Source organism: Choloepus didactylus, chromosome 5 (genome assembly GCF_015220235.1).
Source record: "Choloepus didactylus isolate mChoDid1 chromosome 5, mChoDid1.pri, whole genome shotgun sequence".
NCBI lineage: Eukaryota > Metazoa > Chordata > Mammalia > Pilosa > Megalonychidae > Choloepus > Choloepus didactylus.
This window is the reverse complement of record NC_051311.1, coordinates 6,258,155-6,278,848: the sequence shown is the minus strand read 5'-3', so window position 1 is coordinate 6,278,848 and position 20,694 is coordinate 6,258,155. Positions and strand designations below refer to the sequence as shown.

General features: G+C 41.2%; 1 protein-coding gene across 1 annotated transcript in view; it reads right to left on the bottom strand.

The window, feature by feature from the left end:
* SPAG6 (sperm associated antigen 6) overlaps nt 1-20,694 on the bottom strand; it is a 78,584-nt gene that overhangs the window by 40,849 nt on the left and 17,041 nt on the right. Inside the window, exon 4 of the mRNA XM_037837835.1 lies at nt 6,742-6,925. Within this exon, the coding sequence (XP_037693763.1) occupies nt 6,742-6,925 (184 nt within the window). The remainder of the gene's footprint in view (nt 1-6,741; nt 6,926-20,694) is intronic.

The window sequence follows — 20,694 nt, the reverse complement described above, 5'->3', positions numbered from 1 at the left end:
AGTAACATTTTGAGACATGCCGCAACGTGGAAGAACTGCGAAAGCATTATGCTCGGTGAAATAAGCCAGACACGTAAGGATAAACACTGTATGACATCACTTTTAAAAGATGACTGGAAATGGCAAATTTGCAGATAGAGAGTAGAGGAGAGGTTACCAGGGGTATGGCAGAAGGGCGGGAGGGAACTGTGTGGTGGATACAGAATATGTGTAACTGAAACACTAAATCAAATGCAAATATGCAGCCAACTCAATGGGAAAAAAATATTCGGAAACCAAGTATCTGACAAAAGACTGATATCTTATATACATAAAGAAACCCTACAACTCAACAACAGTACAGACAGCCCAATTAGAAAATGGGCAAAAGATATAGAGACAGTTCTCAGAAGGGGAAATACAAATGGCCAAGAAACACATGAAAAAATGTTCAGCTTCACTAGCTATTAGAGAGATGCAAATTAAGATCACAATGAGATACCATCTAACACCGATTAGAGTGGCTGCCATTAAACAAACAGGAAACTACAAATGCTGGAAGGGATGTGGAGAAATTGGAACTCTTATTCATTGTTGGTGGGACTGAACAATGGTACAGTCACTCTGGAAGACAGTCTGGTGGTTCCTTAGAAAACTAGATATAGAGTTACCCTTCAACCCAGCAATTGCACTTCTCGGTATATACCCAGAAGATCTAAAAGCAGTAACACGAACAGATAATCTGCACGCTAATGTTCACAGCAGCAATATCCACAATTGCCAAGAGATGGAAACAACCCAAATACCCTTCGACAGATGAGTGGATAAATAAAATGTGGTATATACACATGATGGAATACTACACAGCAGTTAAGAAGGAATGATATCGTGAAACATGTGACAACATGGATGAACCTTGAAGACATAATGCTGAGTGAAATAAGCCAGGCACAAAAAGAGAAATATTGTATGTTACTACTACTGTGAACACTGTGAAAAATGTAAAATAAATGGTTTATATTGTAGAGTGTAAGGGACCTAGCGATAGCAAATAATGAAGGGGAACAATAATCTAATAAGAACAGATAAGTTATGGAGGGAGTGCTCAGGAACAACTATGGTCTGTTAATTTCTGGAGGGTAAGGTATGAACAAGTTTGCAGAAATGTTAATATTTTAGGCTATATGTTTTTCTTATTCCTTTGCTGGGTTATAGTCCGTCTATTTTCTTGGGATAGGGTAGGAACATGTTGGAAGCAATGTATTATTTTAGGTTATTTGCTTTTTCTTATTCCTTTGTTTTGGTTCTGTTTGAAATGTTGTTTTTCTAACTTTTTTTAATTTTTTAATAAAGTTAAAAAAACAAAACAATGAATGAGTGTGGAAAAAAAGTAAAAGAACAATGGAGGAGGAGGGGAATGAAATGTTTTGGATGTTCTTTTTTATTCTGATTTTTATTTTATTTTTTGGAGTAATGAAAATGTTCAGAGATTGATTGTGGTGATCAATGCATAACTATGAACAATTGATTGTGCACTTTGAAGGACTATATGTCGTGTGAATATTCTTTTTTATTTTATTTTAATAATTCAATTTTCTTGAGATATATTCACAAACCATGCAGTCATACAAAGTATACAATCAATTGTTCACAGTACCACCATATAGTTGTGCATCCATCACCAAAATTAATTTTTGAACATTTTCATTACCACATACACAAAAGTAATAAGAATAAAAATTAAAGTGAAAAAGAACAATTAAAGTAAAAAAGAACATTGGGTGCTTTTTTTCTTTTACTCATCCATCCATACACTGGACAAGGGGGAGTGTGATCCACATGGCTTTCCCAATCACATTGTCACCCGATCACAATCGTCTTCAAGATTCAATAGTTCTGGGCTGTAATTTTGATAGTTTCAGGTATTTACTGCTAAAGTCATTAGAACCTAAAAAGGGTTGTCTATATTGTGCATAAGAGTGCCCACCAGAGTGACCTCTCAGCTTCTTTCGGAATCTCTCAGCTACTGAAACTTATTTCATTTCATTTCACAACCCCCTTTTGGTCAAGATGTTCTCCATCCCACGATGCCGGGTCCAGATTCCTCCCCAGGAGTCATAATCCACGTTGCCAGGGAGACAGACACCCCTGGGTGTCAGATCCCACATAGGGGTGCAGGGCAGTGCTTTCACCTGCCAAGTTGGCTTAGCTAGAGAGAGAGGGCCACATCTGAGCAAAAAAGAGGCATTCAGGAGGAGGCTCTTAGGCACAATTGTAACCAGGCCTAGCCTCTCCTTTGCAGCAACTGTCTTCCCAAGGGCAAGTCCCGTGATTGAGGGCTCAGCCCATCAAACCACCAGTCCCCAATGTCTGTGAGCACATCAGCAACTATCGAGGTGGGGAAGCCCAACACCCCTGTACTCTCCACCAGCAATGTTCACATTAGTGGTAGCATATAATATTTCTCTTTTTGTGCCTGGCTTATTTCACTCAGCATTATGTCTTCAAGGTTCATTCAAGTTGTCACATGCTTCTGTTGTGTGAATATATCTCAATAAAACTGCAATTTAAAAATGCAAATAATAATAGTGTTTGAATGCTGGCCCTCACCCCCTTCCCCCTAGACCACTCTCACTCTAAGACATGCAGTGCTGAGTCCCTGGCTCTTACCTAAGACACTTCTCACTAGGATTTTGGTTTTAAGAAGTTAACTATTTCTTCCTAATCTGTCCCACATCATTTAGGCTGTTGGTATTTGCACACAGGTGGCATGAAAAGAAGATGTTCAAAATTTCTGAATTTTAAAATTCTTTCCTCCTTTTATCACTTCATCATTTTCTATAAGAGAGAAGAGAATCATGCCACTGGTTCTGTCTGATCTTCTTAGGGCAAACAGGATATAAACCTGTTTTGGCAGTGTCCACCTCAGCTGACCCCCGCCTGGTTCTCCCTGCAGTAAGCGCTGCTCGCCTCTGGCTGAGGAATATCATTTTCCAGCTGCTACTGGGCTGGAACGGAAATTTCCCATTTGATCTGGATCCTATGGCCATAAATCAGGTCTATAGGAGGAAGAACATTCACACATGGAAACCAGCCACACAGATGTGAAACAGAGCTGGCTGCAAGACGGCCGAAGACTACACAGAGGTGGCGTGGGAGAAGGATGGAATCTCACGCACTATAAAGAGGAAGAACCTCTGAAGGTTCTGAGCAATCGTCACCACAAATTGCTGTGCGACCCAGAATAAATCCTTTAGCCTCCCTAGTGGAGTTTCCTCTTCTAGAATATGACAATGACATCAGCAATTTAAAAGCTGGAGATGACCTAACCAAACGTACTCATCTTTGCCAGGCGTAAGAAGAGACATTTTCTAGCTAAAGCTCCCAAAGTCAACTCGTAAAGCTTGCTTTTGAGCCCGAAGGTGGGAGCGCATGCTCCTGAGATCGTGGCGGGACTCCCTGAGTGCTCCCCACAATCCCACCTGCCTCCTGCTCTCGCCCCGTCCCGAGGGCTCGCCCTGCAGCCCCTCCACCCGGGTCACCAGACGTGCCTGTCCAGTCGAGGCAGAGACCAGGTGGCAGAAGCTCCCAGCCCAGGCAGCACCACATCATTTAAAGATAGGCTTTATTTCTTTTGCCTGTTCCTTTGAAGTTTATATTTTTAAACATCTAATCAAGCATTTTATCACTAATAATAACAAATGAGGGGAAAACATGGAATGTCTTCCCACTAATCTCAATGTATTTTACTTTTAAGAAATTACTGAGAAAGAAGTCAGATTACTTGGAGGTAAATCTGCCCTGACATGGATGTGAACAATGTCTTTGATCACTTACTGGACAACAGTTCCCTTTCTTTCTGAGGAATCTATGCAGTCATCTCTTCTGGGACTTCTGGGTTCCAGGTCCCTAACAACTGTGAAATACTGAAATCATAGTGGGAGCCATGTGGGAGCCAGATTACAGCAGGAAATTGGAACAGAGTCCCTAAGACAGATCCTACCTCTGAGCCATAGGCGTTTAGGCCCAGCACTCAACAAAAAGGAGGCACCAAAAGGTGATCTCCGGGCCCCTGCCTGGGGTATAGCTCGAGGGTCAAATCCCCAACGCTCCTGGGCACCCTCTCTGAAACACTCCTTTTACAATCTGTTTTCCTTTCAGGCCTCTGGCATAAAAACCTACCATATGTACTCACGTCACTTCCCTCATCATGACCAGCCTGATTTAAAACACTGCCTGAGTTTTCTCAATCAACAAGTACCAAAAAAATAATCCTAAAATTCACCTGGTCCAGTTGGAAAATCAAAACCCTGATATCAAGGAAATAATTTTTATATATTAATTCTGAGCCCTTCTAAGCTTAGCAACAGTTTCCCTTCCTTCTAGTTTCATATTGTTTTATTTTTTTTGTCCCTGATAGTGTCAACATTTTCAGAACTAAATTAAAGGCAGGCATGGGAGAGCCTCTCACTGTTTCTGTTTGTAGTTTTCCTTCAATACTCTTTCAGAAAGAACATCTAGGGAGCTTCTCAGCACGGTCTGGGCTAACACGAGCTTTGGAGTCATAGATTTCGGCTCAGATTCCGGTTCCCCCATTCACATAACTCCAGGCCTGTGCAACGGGGAGAGCAGGGCTGCCCAAGGAAGGTGCATGCCCAGTGAGGCCGAGCGCCTGACGCCAGCTGCCCAGGGCCGGGCACACAGGGACCACCTCCCACAGAGAAGCTGTGACGTACACACACACCGAAACACCGGGAAATAAAGAAAAAATAACCTTCATGCTACCACTCCAGGAATACAAACATATTTCTCTGTAACAATGTCTGCATATAATCTTATTTTTGCATCATTATGATTCGAACATGCAATTTTGCCTTTTCTCTATATTGCAACCACTTCTCCAAGTTACCACACCGGGGTTCAGACTTACCTTTTAAATTTGTCAAATGAGATTCCTGTAAGTAACCGCCATAATTTAACCATTAAATTCCTGTCAAGTATTTGAAGCTTTCGTTACCACACGTAACACCACCGTAACGTTTTCATGAAGTAGGCTCTTTCGTTCTGCTTCCCTCCCGGGGATGAAGTTCCAAAGTGGGCCTCTGAGAGTAAGTGTGCACTCGGTCATGACTCAGTCGTGCACACTGCTTCCCACCCGCTTACACACTCACAGCAGCTCCAGCACCAAGCCCACACACCACCACCTCACACGAACCGAGCACGGGGCCCGGAACCCGCCAGCATCGCAGGACCTCACGGCAAGTCTCCCGAGGAACTATTCCTCATCACCCTTTGTGCCAACAAGGACGTTAAGGCTTAGAAAGCTTAAAAGATATGCACAGGCAACCAAGCACTCGGACTCAAACTCCAATCCTAACTCCACAGTGCTTTTTTTTTCCCAAATAATAACAGTAATGGAAAAACATATTTTCACTGATGTTTTCACTTGCAGTTCTTTAATAGCCAAGTTGCTCATTTTTACATATGTATGTTTAAAAATGTATTTTCCTCTAGTCTCATATTACGGAGCAACTGTTGGAAAGTGGCGGGAGCCTCTAACTGGGGGTGAGTGGGTCAGCACAGCCTTCTCAGAGAACAGGGCCCTTCCTGAAGATTCCATTGAGCTGCCAGTTTATATGAGAAGATGCCCTCCTTTTCCTCCTCGTGCCCCGCAGGGGCTAAATACACACATGTTCTAAAGTTTCAGCATCACTCACTCATGTGACTTGGGTCTGGCTGGTGTGGACCCCCTTCAGAGGTGAGGGGAAGCCCAGGGACCCTAAGGCAGACAAACAAGTAACCCATTAGCTGAGCCCATTTACCAAGGACCTTGAGACTCTCTTTCCCTCCTCTTCAACGTTCTCTTTTGCTAACTAAGATAAAGACTGAAACGTGGAGTTTTTTTAAGAATATGTGATAATCCAAGCCCCAACCAACAGTATTCCTGAAAACCCTAAAGAAAACCCAGGGCTCTAGCTATGACTCTATAGGAGTTTTACCTATTAAGTCTGTTTTCCAGAAACTTAAAACCTCCAGATTGTTCCTATGCCAGATAAGCCCTGAAACCTAGAGGTACCAGTCTCTCCCAGAACATCGACCAATTGCATTCCCCTGCCACCTAATGTCGACACTCCTTTCAACATGAGGAAGTTAGAATGAGTATTGCCCAGATATCCCTGAAGAATTAGAGAATGATAAAATGAAAGGGAGGAGTTGTAACAGAGAAGTTAGGATTTAATAAGTGATAGGACAACTGAATCATTATATGGATATTTTTTTTTAGTTTCTAATGTATTAGAACAGCCAGAAGAAAATACCTGAAATTGTGGAACTGTACCTCATACTATAATTTGAAATTTGCTCTATAACTACTTGTTACACTGTATTTTGAAACTTATCACTTTTCTGTATATACATTATATTTCACAATAAAAAATGTTTCAATAAATGCTATAATGCCATATTACAAGTGACTCCCTTTCATATGAGAGTCTGATTTTGAATTACGTTACTGATTTTCAGGGTGGGGGGAATGAGTCACACTTCTCTCAAAGCAATGTGCTTATACTTTAAAAAAGTTTTAATTTTTCAGGAAACAGGAGCTAGAGGAATAGGATTTTCTTTAATAAGTTGTACAGACAACTGGGAAAAACTGGGGCCATCATTGAAAACTTCTCACTCATGATGTGAAAGCCCCATTCGTAGTCTAACCACAAGCAAACCCAGATTGGCCCAGAGTGTCTAAACGCCTACAACTCTGACCTGCGTTGTGTCTCGCGATGTAGCCCAGGGCCCAGGCCGCAGCCTCCTTGACCCCAGGGTCGAAGTCCTCCAAGCATATCACCAGCGTGTCCAGCGCCCCGCAGTCCACGATGGCCTGGGCGAGCTGCGGAGAGTGCTTGCCCACTGCGCGCAGCACGAAGGCCGCTGCCTTCTTATAGAAACGCTGTAAGGGCAAAGCAGACAGAGCACCAAGTGCAGTGAGCGGTCAGACAATTAAAACCTAAAATAGTCCCAAACCAAGAGAACAAGGACATTAACGTAAATCAACTAAAATTCAACAGCTACTAAAAGCAAAAAATGAAAACATCCTGCAAAATCATTTTGACAGTTCGATGTTCCTTCATTGCTTTTGTTGAGTAACCGAACCAAGAACGTTGTAAGTTTTAAATACATTTCAAAAGTTTTACTCTGAAACGTGCATTTGGAAACTGCACAAAATAAACTATAAACATTATGCTTTCCACCAAGTCATAAGAATAGTGAGATCATTTAATGCATCTGCACGACAGTGAAAGGTATCTCCGTTTGCTTGGCCCTTCCGGACGCTCAGAATGCCAGCAGGAAAAACCAACTCCGCCCACAGACTAACAGCCTCCATCTCTAAACCCAGCAGGCCCTCGGTGACTGTGGGAGCCCCCCAGGCCCAAGGCCTTCCCAAGTGCCTTGAAGACTGCACACAGCAGTTTGCTTGACCTAGGACAGTTAAGATTTGACCTATTCTTGTAAATCAGGCGCTAAATGTAATCTATAACTACCTCCTCCGAGACTCCCTGAGATACTGTTATCTACAAGATAATCTATAATTCTCTCCTCCTCCCTGTTGACTACAATCATCCTTCTCTATGTCACAAGACCCCCACACCCCTCATACCTATTTGAATGTCTTTGTCCCAACCCTTATAAACCACTCCCTGGCACACCCTGCTTTTGCAGAGTATCTTCACATTGAGCTCTGAACCTGCTGCCATTCAGAGGAGCTCCTGAATCCATTCAGAGAAGCTCCTGAATTCAGGGCAACGTGACCAACTCCCCACCCTGCAGGTAAGCCCCATAATAAAAGTTCTCTCAGAACATGTCTGGTGCTTTCTTTAGGCCTTTGGCTACAGAAGCCCTCTCAAGCCATGACAGTGACCTCCCAAGTTATGAAATAACGACCGGGTTCCACAAACCAATCATCAAATAAACATAAAGACAAAACACGCATGACACATTTTTAAACTTTTCCAGGAAAAGCAATTAGCCAAAGAGTGGGATGTGGGTTACTATCCTGTTGTTCATCTTCTTAAAAAGATGAAAACAAATCACTGTCTGTGATGTAAATTTTAAATACTGCCTCACGTTTATGATATTTTCTTGATCAATAAACTTTATCTGATTAGCAAAATAAATTGAATCTGAAACAGCAGACTGGCCTGTTTCTCCTCTTCCTTCCGAAAGCATGGGGTGCACAGGAAAGAGCGGCTCTGACACCCCCTGCCACGCGAGGGCGAGCCGAAGGACAGCGGAGTGCTCCTCGTGGCCTCCCAACTCTTCCTTTTTAGCATACCAACTATCTCAAGAAGTGGTAGATGCTGACAATTTAAGAAACACACTATGGGAGTACTGATATTTTGATTTTGATGTATTTCCTTTGCTTTGTTAAATGTTATAGAGATGTTAAAACATTTGCTATAAAGTTTAATTTGCTATGTCAAAGCAAATTCCTACTAATTTATTGTAAAAAGGAGGATAGATTTTAAACCACATACATTACTTCCTTATGTAAATTATGGAGAAACAATGCTGATACATTTCTTATCACCTTAAGCTAATCTGATTCTTAATATTGAAGAATTTTTGAATTCACAGTTACTTGGTATAAATGGTCACTACTAGCTCTACAGTGCCTATAATGCACACTCCCTAACCTCATACCTTCTTTCTCCTAATTCTTTCCCACTTCTGCAAATCCCTAACTTGGCTTCTTTCCCATTTTTCACCAAAAGAATTGCCTTAAAAAAAAAAAAAGGCAAAAGCAAACTAGAGGGACTTTGTACTTCATAAAAAACAGGTCCAGGTCTCCTGTGGAAATGGGTTAAAAAGCACTGGCTGGGAGGTGGTGAGACATTGTGGGAAGACAGTGCAATGGGGAGCTCCAGGACTCAGTCCTTCCACCAGAACAACTGTCTGAATCAACTCTTTTGAAACTCCAGAGGCCAGAAGAACACGATACCGCATCCAGGGAAGAGTGGGAGAAGAGGCTGACAAACTACGGTCAAGAACAGTACATTGCTTTCTCCACGCGGCGGCCACCAGCGCCCAGCCCCAACTTCGCGGCAGGCAGCACTCCCTGGCTAGCGCTGGTGACAGAAAGGGACACAAAAATCCTCTTCATCAAGAATGGGGTGGGCATGGCCGATCACTGACACAGCTTTAGATTAGCATCTTCGGACCGCTGGGTACCAGCACTGATGACAGCCATTGCTTTCAAATCCATCCACTGTTTCAGCTCTCCCCAGACAGCGGTGGAGGCGGTGGAGATGTAAAGATGCAGGGCTGCCTCAGGGCTGCGGGGGACAGTCAGCTGAAAGGCTGCATTTGCTGGCAGGCCTGGAAAACTCAGACGTGGGGAGCCATCGGAGAAGGTTTTGGTGCCCTGCCTGATGCCCTCCCCAGGGCACTTTGGAGCCGGTCTGCACCACCTTCGCAGGTCTCTGGCCCTGTTTTGGCTGGGAAAGTCCTCCCCAGTGTGACCCTCCTCTCAGAATCTGCCCTCAGGAAAAAGAAGCGTGAGAAGAGAGGAGTGTAAAAAGCTACAGAGATGGACAGTCTGGGAGGAAGACTTACCAACTTCAAAGACCCAGGAAAGGGAGGCCTGTCTCCTGGAAACAGAGGAGACAGCAAAACCCCTATAAACAAGGGAACTCAAAACGACTAAAAGGCAAAAGCCCGGGACAAGACAACGGCCCAGAAAGACAGCGGAAACCCTGCACACTGCATTCACCTTGGGCAGACCTTCCTGGCAGGAGAGCTGAAGCTCAAGAAAATTGCTGTCTCATCACCAGCTGGTTACAAAACCAGGAAACAGACACCTCAAGGAATAAATCCCAGAGTTAACATTTTAAAATATTACAATGAACAGTGTGCAACAAAAGAACAAAGACAAAGAAGCAGGCAACGATGGCCCATCCAACAGAGGAGGATAAAAACCCAGAAAACACCAACAAAGATGATGAGAATGTGGACATACTGAACAAAGTCTTTTAAAAAAATGATCTTAAAAATGCTCAAGGAGATGAATGAAAATACACAGAAAGAACTAAAGGTTATTAGGAAAACAATGAATGAGTAATATGAGAAACTTAGTAAATAGGTAGAAATTTTAAACAGGAACCAAACAGAACTACTGGAGTTGAAGAGCACAATAACTGAAATGAAAAATGCCCAAGAGGGTTTCAAGAGCAGGGTGGAGCTGGCAGAAGAAAGAATCACTGAATGTGAAGACAAGACACTTGAAATGAGCCAAACTGAGGAGGAGAAAGGACAAAGAAATATTAAAAGTGAAAATAGCCTCAGACAGCCATGGGACACCCTCAGCTGCAGCAATATACACTTTACGGGAGCCCCAGAAGAAGAAAGAAAACTGAGCAGAAGGAATAATCAAAGAAATAATGACAGAGAACTTCCCAATCTTAACAAAAGACGTTACTATGCACATCCAAGAAGGACAGAAAACACTACACAGGATAAACATGAAGAAACATACAACCTGTCATATACTGATTACACCAAAAAATGCAAAGGAAAGGGAGAGAGCTCTGAAAGCTGCAAGAGAAGAGCAACATGTTACATACAAGGGAGCCTCAATAAGAGTGAAGGCAAGAAGGCAGTGGACTGAAATATTTAAAGTGCTGAAGGGAAACAACTGCCAAGCAAGAATTTTATACACAGTGACACTCCTTCAAAAATGAGGGACAGATTAATACATTCTCACATAAACAAAAGCTGATGGAGTTCATCACCACCAGACCCACCCTACGGGCAATGCTTAAGGGAGTTCTGCAGCCTGAAATGAAAGGACACCGGACAGTGGTTCAAAGCAGAATAAGAAATAAAGACCTGTGGTAAAGGTAAACATTTGAGTAATTATAAATGCCAGTTTATTGTACTGTATCGTATCGTATCATAGCGTATGTAACTCTGCTTAGCTCCTCCAGGTGCTAAAATGCAAATGAATAAAAAGCAATGATAAATCCATGCTTTTGGACATACAATGTGCAAAGATATAGGTAGTAACAAGTAAAAAAGAATAGTGGAGGGAAAGAGGGATATAGGAAAAGTGTATGTGCATGCTATTGAAGTTGATATCAAACCAAATATAATTGTTGTAAATTTAAGATGTTAAATTTTAACTCTATGGTAACCCCAAGGAAAACAGATGAAAAATACATCCAGCTAGAGATCAGAAGGCACTCAATATGGTAAAACACCAAAAAGCAAATAAATACAAAAGTAGACCTTAACTGAAGTGAGAGACAAAAAAGGTATGACTTACAAAGGTTAAACAGCAAAATGGCAGAGAAAGAAAATCAGTAGTGACTTTAAATGTAAATGTATTAAACTCTCCAGCCAAAAACCAGAGATTGGCAAAAAGGATAAATTAAAAACGCATGACCCAACTATAAGCTGTCTGCAAGAGACTCACCTTAAAGTCAAAGATACAGGTACGTTGACAGTGAAAGGATGGAAAAAATATATACCATGCAGGTGGTAAGCAAAAGAGAGCTGGGGTCTCTACAGTAATAACAGATAAAAAAGACATTGTCAAAAATAGTATAAGGGGAAAAGATGGCCATTACATACTGATAAAGGGAAGAATGCAACAGGAAGATGTAACAATTATAAATATATATGCACCTAACAGCAGAGCCCCAAACTATGTGAAGCAAATACTGACGGATATGAAGGGAGAAACTGATGGTTCTACATTAATGATAGGAGTCTTTAACACACTGCTCTCAATAATAGATAGAACATCTAATAGGAAGATCAATAAGGAAGTACAGAACTTGAATGATACACTAAACCAACTAGACCTAACAGACATATATAGAACACTACATCCAATGAAAACAGAATACACATTCTTCTCTAGTGCACATGGATCATTCTTTAGGATAGATCATATGTTGGGTCACAAAACAAGTTTCAGTAAATTCAAAAATACTGAAATCATACAATGTATTTTCTCTGACCACAAGAGAATGAAGATAGAAAGCAATAACAGAGGGAGAAATGGAAAATTAACAAATATGTGATTAAAAAACACATTCTTAAGCAACCAATGGGTTAAAGAGGAAATCAAAATTAGGAAATATCTTGAAGCGAATGAAAATGAAAATATAACATATCAAAACTTATGGGATACAACAAAGGCAGTGCTGAGAGGGAAATTTATCTCTCTAAATGTTTACATTAAAAAAAAGACTTCAAATCAGAGACTTAACCTCAAAACTGAAGAAACTAGAAAAAAAGGAGCAAACTATACCCAAAGTGAGCAGAAGGAAGGAAACAAAGATTAGAATAGAAATAAATAAAATAGAAAAAAAAAGAGAGAGAATCAACAAAACCAAAAGTTGGTTCTTTGAAAAGATCAATAAAACTGACAAAACTTTAACTAGACTGACAATGAAAAAAAGAGAGAGGATACAAATAATGAAAATCAGAAATGAAAAAGGAGACATTACTACTAACTCTACTGAAATAAAAAGGACTGTAAGAGGATACTATGAACAACTGTATGCCAATAAATCAGATAACCTAGATGAAATGGACAAATTCTTAGAAACACACACAATCTACCTACATTGACTCAAGAAGAAATAGAAGATCTCAACAAACCAATTACTAGTAAAGGTATCGAATCAGTCATCAAAAACTTCTCAAAAAAGAAAAGCCTGGGACTATATGGCTTCATAGGGGAATTCTACCAAACATTCCAAGGAGGCTTACCTCCGATTCTGTACAAACTCTTCCAAAAAAATTGAAAAGGAGGGAACATTCCCTAATTCATTCTATGAGGCCAACATCACCCTTACACCAAAGCTAGATACAGACATCACAAGGGAAGAAAAGTACAAACCCATACCTCTAATGAATATTGATGCAAAAATCCTCACCCAAACACTAGCAAACCAAATCCTGCGGGACACTGATTACGTGCTTCAACTTGGCGGGCCTGGGCTGGGGGACCGGATCCACCCCTGGGGAGGGTAGTGGGTACGGGTGACAGCGCCCTCCACAGCCCCCCGGGCCTGGGAAAGTGAGGCCGGAGGCAGGCCCCATTTCCTCACCCAAATTACCAATGTTAGGGGAGGCTTGCCGGAGGGAACCGCCTTTTCCCCACCCCCTTATCTTGCCCGGACACTCCCCGTTGCCAGCGCAACTCCCATCACCACCGGTGCGCATACATTGTTGCCGGACACCGTTACGGGAGCAACTTTCGCCCCTTTTCAATCAACCTCCGCGCTCTCTCAGAACCAATCCAAGCCTTTAACCCCTACAGCTACCCCGCCCTCTAAACCGCCCGATATAAGCTTGTACTCTCCCCTAATAAAGTCTCTCTCTCTTGGTTTTCTTCACCCTAAAAGAAACGTGTCCCGCCTGTTCCTTTCTCGCTGCCCTCCATACTTTGCGCGCCTCCCGCCGGGGACCTGGCCAAGTCCCCCGCCTCGCCCTCGCCTCCGGGAAAGAGCCCCCGCCGGCGGTACCCTCGGAGTAATCCTGGGAGCCTAGGATTTAGCAACCGGCCACCACCCTCCCCCAGACGAGTCAACTGCGACCGCAAAATCCAACAGAATATTAAAAGTATTGTACACCATGACCAAGTGGGATTTATCCCTGGTATGCAAGGTTGGTCCAACATAAGAAAACCAATTAATGTAATTCACCACATTAGCAGAATGAAGGGAAAAAAACACATAATCATCTCAATTGATGCAGAAAAGGCATTCGACAAAATGCCACATCCTTTCTTGATAAAAATATTTAGAATACTAGAAATAGAAGGAAACTTCCTCAACATAATAAAGGGCATATATGAAAAGCCCACAGCTATCATCCTACTTAATGATGAAAGACTGAAAGCTTTCCCTCTAATTTCAGGAACAAAACCAGACAGGGAAGAACACCCCAAGATCAGTAGTGTTTCTATACACAAGCAATGAACAATCAGAAGAAAAAAATCTAGAAAAGAATTCCATTCACAAAAGCAACTAAAAGAATCAAATATTTAGGAATAAAGCTAACCAAGGATGTAAAGGACTTGTACACAGAAAACTACAAAACATTGTTGAAAGAAATCAAAGACGACCTAAATAAATGGAAGGACATCCCATATTAATGGATTGGAAGAGTAAATATAGTTAAGATGTCAGTCCTACCCAAAGTAATTTATAAATTCAATGCAATCCCAATCAAAATTCCAACAACCTTCTTCACAGAAATGGAAAAGTCAATCATCAAATTTATATGGAAGGGCAAGGGGCTCGGAATAGCTAAAGCCATCTTGAAAAAGAAGAATGAAGTTGGAGGACTCACATTCCCGATCTTAATACGTATTACAAAGCAACAGTAATCAAAACAGCATGGTACCAGCACAAGAACAGGCATATAGATTAATGGAATCAAACTGAGAGTTCAGAAATCAACCCTCACATTTATGACCAACTGATTTTTGACAAGGTGACAAAGATCACTCAGTTGGGAAAGAACAGTCTTTTCAACAAATGGTGCTAGGAAAACTGGATCTCCAATTGAAAGAAAAAAATAAAATGACCCCTACCTCATACCATATACAAAAATCAACTCAAAATGGATCAAAGACCTAAAAATAAGAGATAGAACTATGAAATCCCTAGAAAATGTAGGAAAGCATCTTCAGGACCTTGTGTTAGGCAAGGTTTCTTAGACTTTAAGAAAAGAAAAACTGGATAAATGGGACCTCATAAAAATTAAAAACTTTTGTGTCTCAAAGGACTTTTTCATAAAAGTAAAATGACTACCTAAACAATGGGAGAAAAGATTTGGAAACTACATATGCAATAAAGATTTAATATCCAGAATATATAAAGAAACCCTACAAGTCAACAACAAAAGACAATCAATCCAATTTAAAAATGGGCAAAAGACTTGAACAGACATCTCTCCAAAGAAGATGCACAAAAGGTCAGAAAGCACATGAAAAGATGTTCAACATCATTAGCTATCAGGGAAACACAAATCAAAACCACAATGAGATATCATTTCACACCCATTAGAATGGGTTAAAAAAAACAGAAAATAACAAGGGTTGGAGAGGATGCAGAGAAATAGAAACACTCATTCATTGCCGGTGGGAATGCAAAATGGTGCAGCCACTGTGGAAGACACTTTGGCATTTCCTCTGAAAGTCAAGTACAGAACTAGCACATGACCCAGCAATCCCACTACCAGGTATATACCCAAAAGAACTGAAAGCAGGGACTCAAACAGATATTTGCACATCAATGTTCACAGCAGCATTATTCACAACTGTCAAAAGATGGAAGCAACCCTAGTGTCCATCAATCAATGAATGGATAAATACAGTGTGGTATATGCATACAACACAATATTATTCAGCCATAAAAAGGAATGAAATCCTGATACATAAGACAATGTGGATGAACCTTAAAGAAATTGCGTTGAGTGAAATAAGACAGACACGAAAGTACAAATACTGTGTGATCTCACTCATTTGAAACAATTAGAATAAGTAAACTCATAGAGTCAGAATGTAGTATACAGATTGCCAGGGGATGGGGATGGGGTGGGGTGTGGGGAATGGGAAGTTAAGGCTTAAAATGTACCGGGTTCCTATTTGGAATGATGGAAAGGTTTTGGTAATGGATGGTGCTGATGTTAACACAACATTGTGAATGCAATGAACAGCACTGAAATACATATCTGAATTTGATTAAAAGGGAAAATGTTAGATTGTATATATGGTAACAATAATTTTTTTTTTTAAATCCATGGAATTACACTCATAACAGTGAACCCTAAGTTAAACCATGGACTTTAATTATTAGTACAATTATTAAAAATGTGCTCTCATCAATTGTAACAAATGTAACAATGCAAGGTGTTGGTGATGGCATGGGGTATGGGAATCCTGTATTTCATGCATGATTTTTCTGTGAACCCACAACTTCTCTAATAAAAAAACAAACTGGGAAGGGCGGGGCAAGATGGCAGACTGGTGAGCTGTATGTTTTAGTTACTCCTCCAGGAAAGTAGGTAGAAAGCCAGGAACTGCGTGGACTGGACACCACAGAGCAATCTGACTTTGGGCATACTTCATACAACACTCATGAAAACGTGGAACTGCTGAGATCAGCGAAATCTGTAAGTTTTTGCGGCCAGGGGACCCGCGCCCCTCCCTGCCAGGCTCAGTCCCGGGGGAGGAGGGGCTGTCAGCTCCGGGAAGGAGAAGGGAGAACTGCAGTGGCAGCCCTTATTGGAAACTCATTCTGCTGATCCAAACTCCAACCATAGATAGACGGAGACCAGACACCAGAGAATCTGAGAGCAGCCAGCCCAGCAGAGAGGAGACAGGCATAGAAAAAAAACAACACGAAAAACTCCAAAATAAAAGTGGAGGATTTTTGGAGTTCTGGTGAACATAGAAAGGGGAAGGGCAGAGCTCAGGCCTGAGCTCAGGCCCTGAGGCGCATATGCAAATCCCAAAGAAAAGCTGATCTCTCTGCCCTGTGGACCTTTCCTTAATGGCCCTGGTTGCTTTGTCTCTTAGCATTTCAATAACCCATTAGATCTCTGAGGAGGGCCCATTTTTTTTTTTTTAATCCTTTTTTCTTTTTCTAAAACAATTACTCTAAGAAGCCCAATACAGAAAGCTTCAAAGAATTGCAATTTGGGCAGGTCAAGTCAAGAGCAGAACTAGGAGAGCTCTGAGACAAAACGCAATAATCCAGTGGCTCAGAAAATTCACTAAACACCACAACTTCCCAAGAAAAGGGGGGTGTCCGCTCACAGCCATCATCCTGGTGGACAGGAAACACTCCTGCCCATCGCCAGCCCCATAGCCCAGAACTGCCCCAGACAACCCAGTGTGACGGAAGTGCTTCAAATAACAGGCACACACCACAAAACTGGGCGTGGACAATAGCCTTCCCTGCAACCTCAGCTGATTGTCCCAGAGTTGGGAAGGTAGAGCAGTGTGAATTAACGAAGCCCCATTCAGCCATCATTTCAGCAGACTGGGAGCCTCCCTACACAGCCCAGCAGCCCAAAACTGCCCTGGGGGGACGGCACTCACCTGTGACATAGCACAGTCATCCCTCAACAGAGGACCCGGGGTGCATGGCCTGGAAGAGGGGCCCACTTGCAAGTCCCAGGAGCCATACGCCAATACCAAGGACTTGTGGGTCAGTGGCAGAGACAAACTGTGGCAAGACTGAACTGAAGGATTAGACTATTGCAGCAGCTTTAAAACTCTAGGATCACCAGAGAGATCTGATTGTTAGAGCCACCCCCCCCTCCCTGACTGCCCAGAAACACGCCCCATATACAGGGCAGGCAACACCAAATACACACGCAAGCTTGGTACACCAATTGGACCCCACAAGACTCACTCCCCGACTCACCAAAAAGGCTAAGCAGGGGAGAACTGGCTTGTGGAGAACAGGTGGCTCGTGGACGCCACCTGCTGGTTAGTTAGAGAAAGTGTACTCCACGAAGCTATAGATCTGATAAATTAGAGATAAGGACTTCAATTGGTCTACAAATCCTAAAAGAACCCTATCAAGTTCAGCAAATGCCACGAGGCCAAAAACAACAGAAAATTATAAAGCATATGAAAAAACCAGACGATATGGATAACCCAAGCCCAAGCACCCAAATCAAAAGATCAGAAGAGACACAGCACCTAGAGCAGCTACTCAAAGAACTAAAGATGAACAATGAGACCATAGTACGGGAGACAAAGGAAATCAAGAAGACCCTAGAAGAGCATAAAGAAGACACTGCAAGACTAAATAAAAAAATGGATGATCTTATGGAAATTAAAGAAACTGTTGACCAAATTAAAAAGATTCTGGACACTCATAGTACAAGACTAGAAGAAGTTGAACAATGAATCACTGACCTCGAAGATGACAGAATGGAAAATGAAAGCATAAAAGAAAGAATGGGGAAAAAAATTGAAAAAATCGAAATGGACCTCAGGGATATGATAGATAATATGAAACGTCCAAATATAAGACTCATTGGTGTCCCAGAAGGGGAAGAAAAGGGTAAAGGTCTAGGAAGAGTATTCAAAGAAATTGTTGGGGAAAACTTCCCAAATCTTCTAAACAACATAAATACACAAATCATAAATGCTCAGCGAACCCCAAATAGAATAAATCCAAATAAACCCACTCCGAGACATATACTGATCACACTGTCAAACACAGAAGAGAAGGAGCAAGTTCTGAAAGGAGCAAGAGAAAAGCAATTCACCACATACAAAGGAAACAGCATAAGACTAAGTAGTGACTACTCAGCAGCCACCATGGAGGCGAGAAGGCAGTGGCACGATATATTTAAAATTCTGAGTGAGAAAAATTTCCAGCCAAGAATACTTTATCCAGCAAAGCTCTCCTTCAAATTTGAGGGAGAGCTTAAATTTTTCACAGACAAACAAATGCTGAGAGAATTTGCTAACAAGAGACCTGCCCTACTGGAGATACTAAAGGGAGCCCTACAGACAGAGAAACAAAGAAAGGACAGAGAGACTTGGAGAAAGGTTCAGTACTAAAGAGATTCGGTATGGGTACAATAAAGGATATTAATAGACAGAGGGGAAAAATATGACAAACATAAACCAAAGGATAAGATGGCTGATTCAAGAAATGCCTTCACGGTTATAACATTGAATGTAAATGGATTAAACTCCCCAATTAAAAGATATAGATTCGCAGAATGGATCAAAAAAAATGAACCATCAATATGTTGCATACAAGAGACTCATCTTAGACACAGGGACACAAAGAAACTGAAAGTGAAAGGATGGAAAAAAATATTTTATGCAAGCTACAGCCAAAAGAAAGCAGGTGTAGCAATATTAATCTCAGATAAAATAGACTTCAAATGCAGGGATGTTTTGAGAGACAAAGACGGCCACTACATACTAATAAAAGGGGCAATTCAGCAAGAAGAAATAACAATCGTAAATGTCTATGCACCCAATCAAGGTGCCACAAAATACATGAGAGAAACACTGGCAAAACTAAAGGAAGCAATTGATGTTTCCACAATAATTGTGGGAGACGTCAACACATCACTCTCTCCTATAGATAGATCAACCAGACAGAAGACCAATAAGGAAATTGAAAACCTAAACAATCTGATAAATGAATTAGATTTAACAGACATATACAGGACATTACATCCCAAATCACCAGGATACACATACTTTTCTAGTGCTCATGGAACTTTCTCCAGAATAGATCATATGCTGGGACATAAAACAAGCCTCAATAAATTTAAAAAGATTGAAATTATTCAAAGCACATTCTCTGACCACAATGGAATACAATTAGAAGTCAATAACCATCAGAGACTTAGAAAACTCACAAATACCTGGAGGTTAAACAACACACTCCTAAACAATCAGTGGGTTAAAGAAGAAATAGCAAGAGAAATTGCTAAATATATAGAGACGAATGAAAATGAGAACACAACATACCAAAACCTATGGGATGCAGCAAAAGCAGTGCTAAGGGGGAAATTTATAGCACTAAATGCATATATTAAAAAGGAAGAAAGAGCCAAAATCAAAGAACTAATGGATCAACTGAAGAAGCTAGAAAATGAACAGCAAACCAATCCTAAACCAAGTACAAGAAAAGAAATAACAAGGATTAAAGCAGAAATAAATGACATAGAGAACAAAAAAACAATAGAGAGGATAAATATCACCAAAAGTTGGTTCTTTGAGAAGATCAACAAGATTGACAAGCCCCTAGCTAGACTGACAAAATCAAAAAGAGAGAAGACCCATATAAACAAAATAATGAATGAAAAAGGTGACATAACTGCAGATCCTGAAGAAATTAAAAAAATTATAAGAGGATACTATGAACAACTGTATGGCAACAAAGTGGATAATGTAGAGGAAATGGACAATTTCCTGGAAACATATGAACAACCTAGACTGACCAGAGAAGAAATAGAAGACCTCAACCAACCCATCACAAGCAAAGAGATCCAATCAGTCATCAAAAATCTTCCCACAAATAAATGCCCAGGGCCAGATGGCTTCACAGGGGAATTCTACCAAACTTTCCAGAAAGAACTGACACCAATCTTACTCAAACTCTTTCAAAACATTGAAGAAAATGGAACACTACCTAACTCATTTTATGAAGCTAACATCAATCTAATACCAAAACCTGGCAAAGATGCTACAAAAAAGGAAAACTACCGGCCAATCTCCCTAATGAATATAGATGCAAAAATCCTCAACAAAATACTTGCAAATCAAATCCAAAGACACATTAAAAAAATCATACACCATGACCAAGTGGGGTTCATTCCAGGCATGCAAGAATGGTTCAACATAAGAAAATCAATCAATGTATTACAACACATTAACAAGTCAAAAGGGAAAAATCAATTGATCATCTCAATAGATGCTGAAAAAGCATTTGACAAAATCCAACATCCCTTTTTGATAAAAACACTTCAAAAGGTAGGAATTGAAGGAAACTTCCTCAACATGATAAAGAGCATATATGAAAAACCCACAGCCAGCATAGTACTCAATGGTGAGAGACTGAAAGCCTTCCCTCTAAGATCAGGAACAAGACAAGGATGCCCGCTGTCACCACTGTTATTCAACATTGTGCTGGAAGTGCTAGCCAGGGCAAT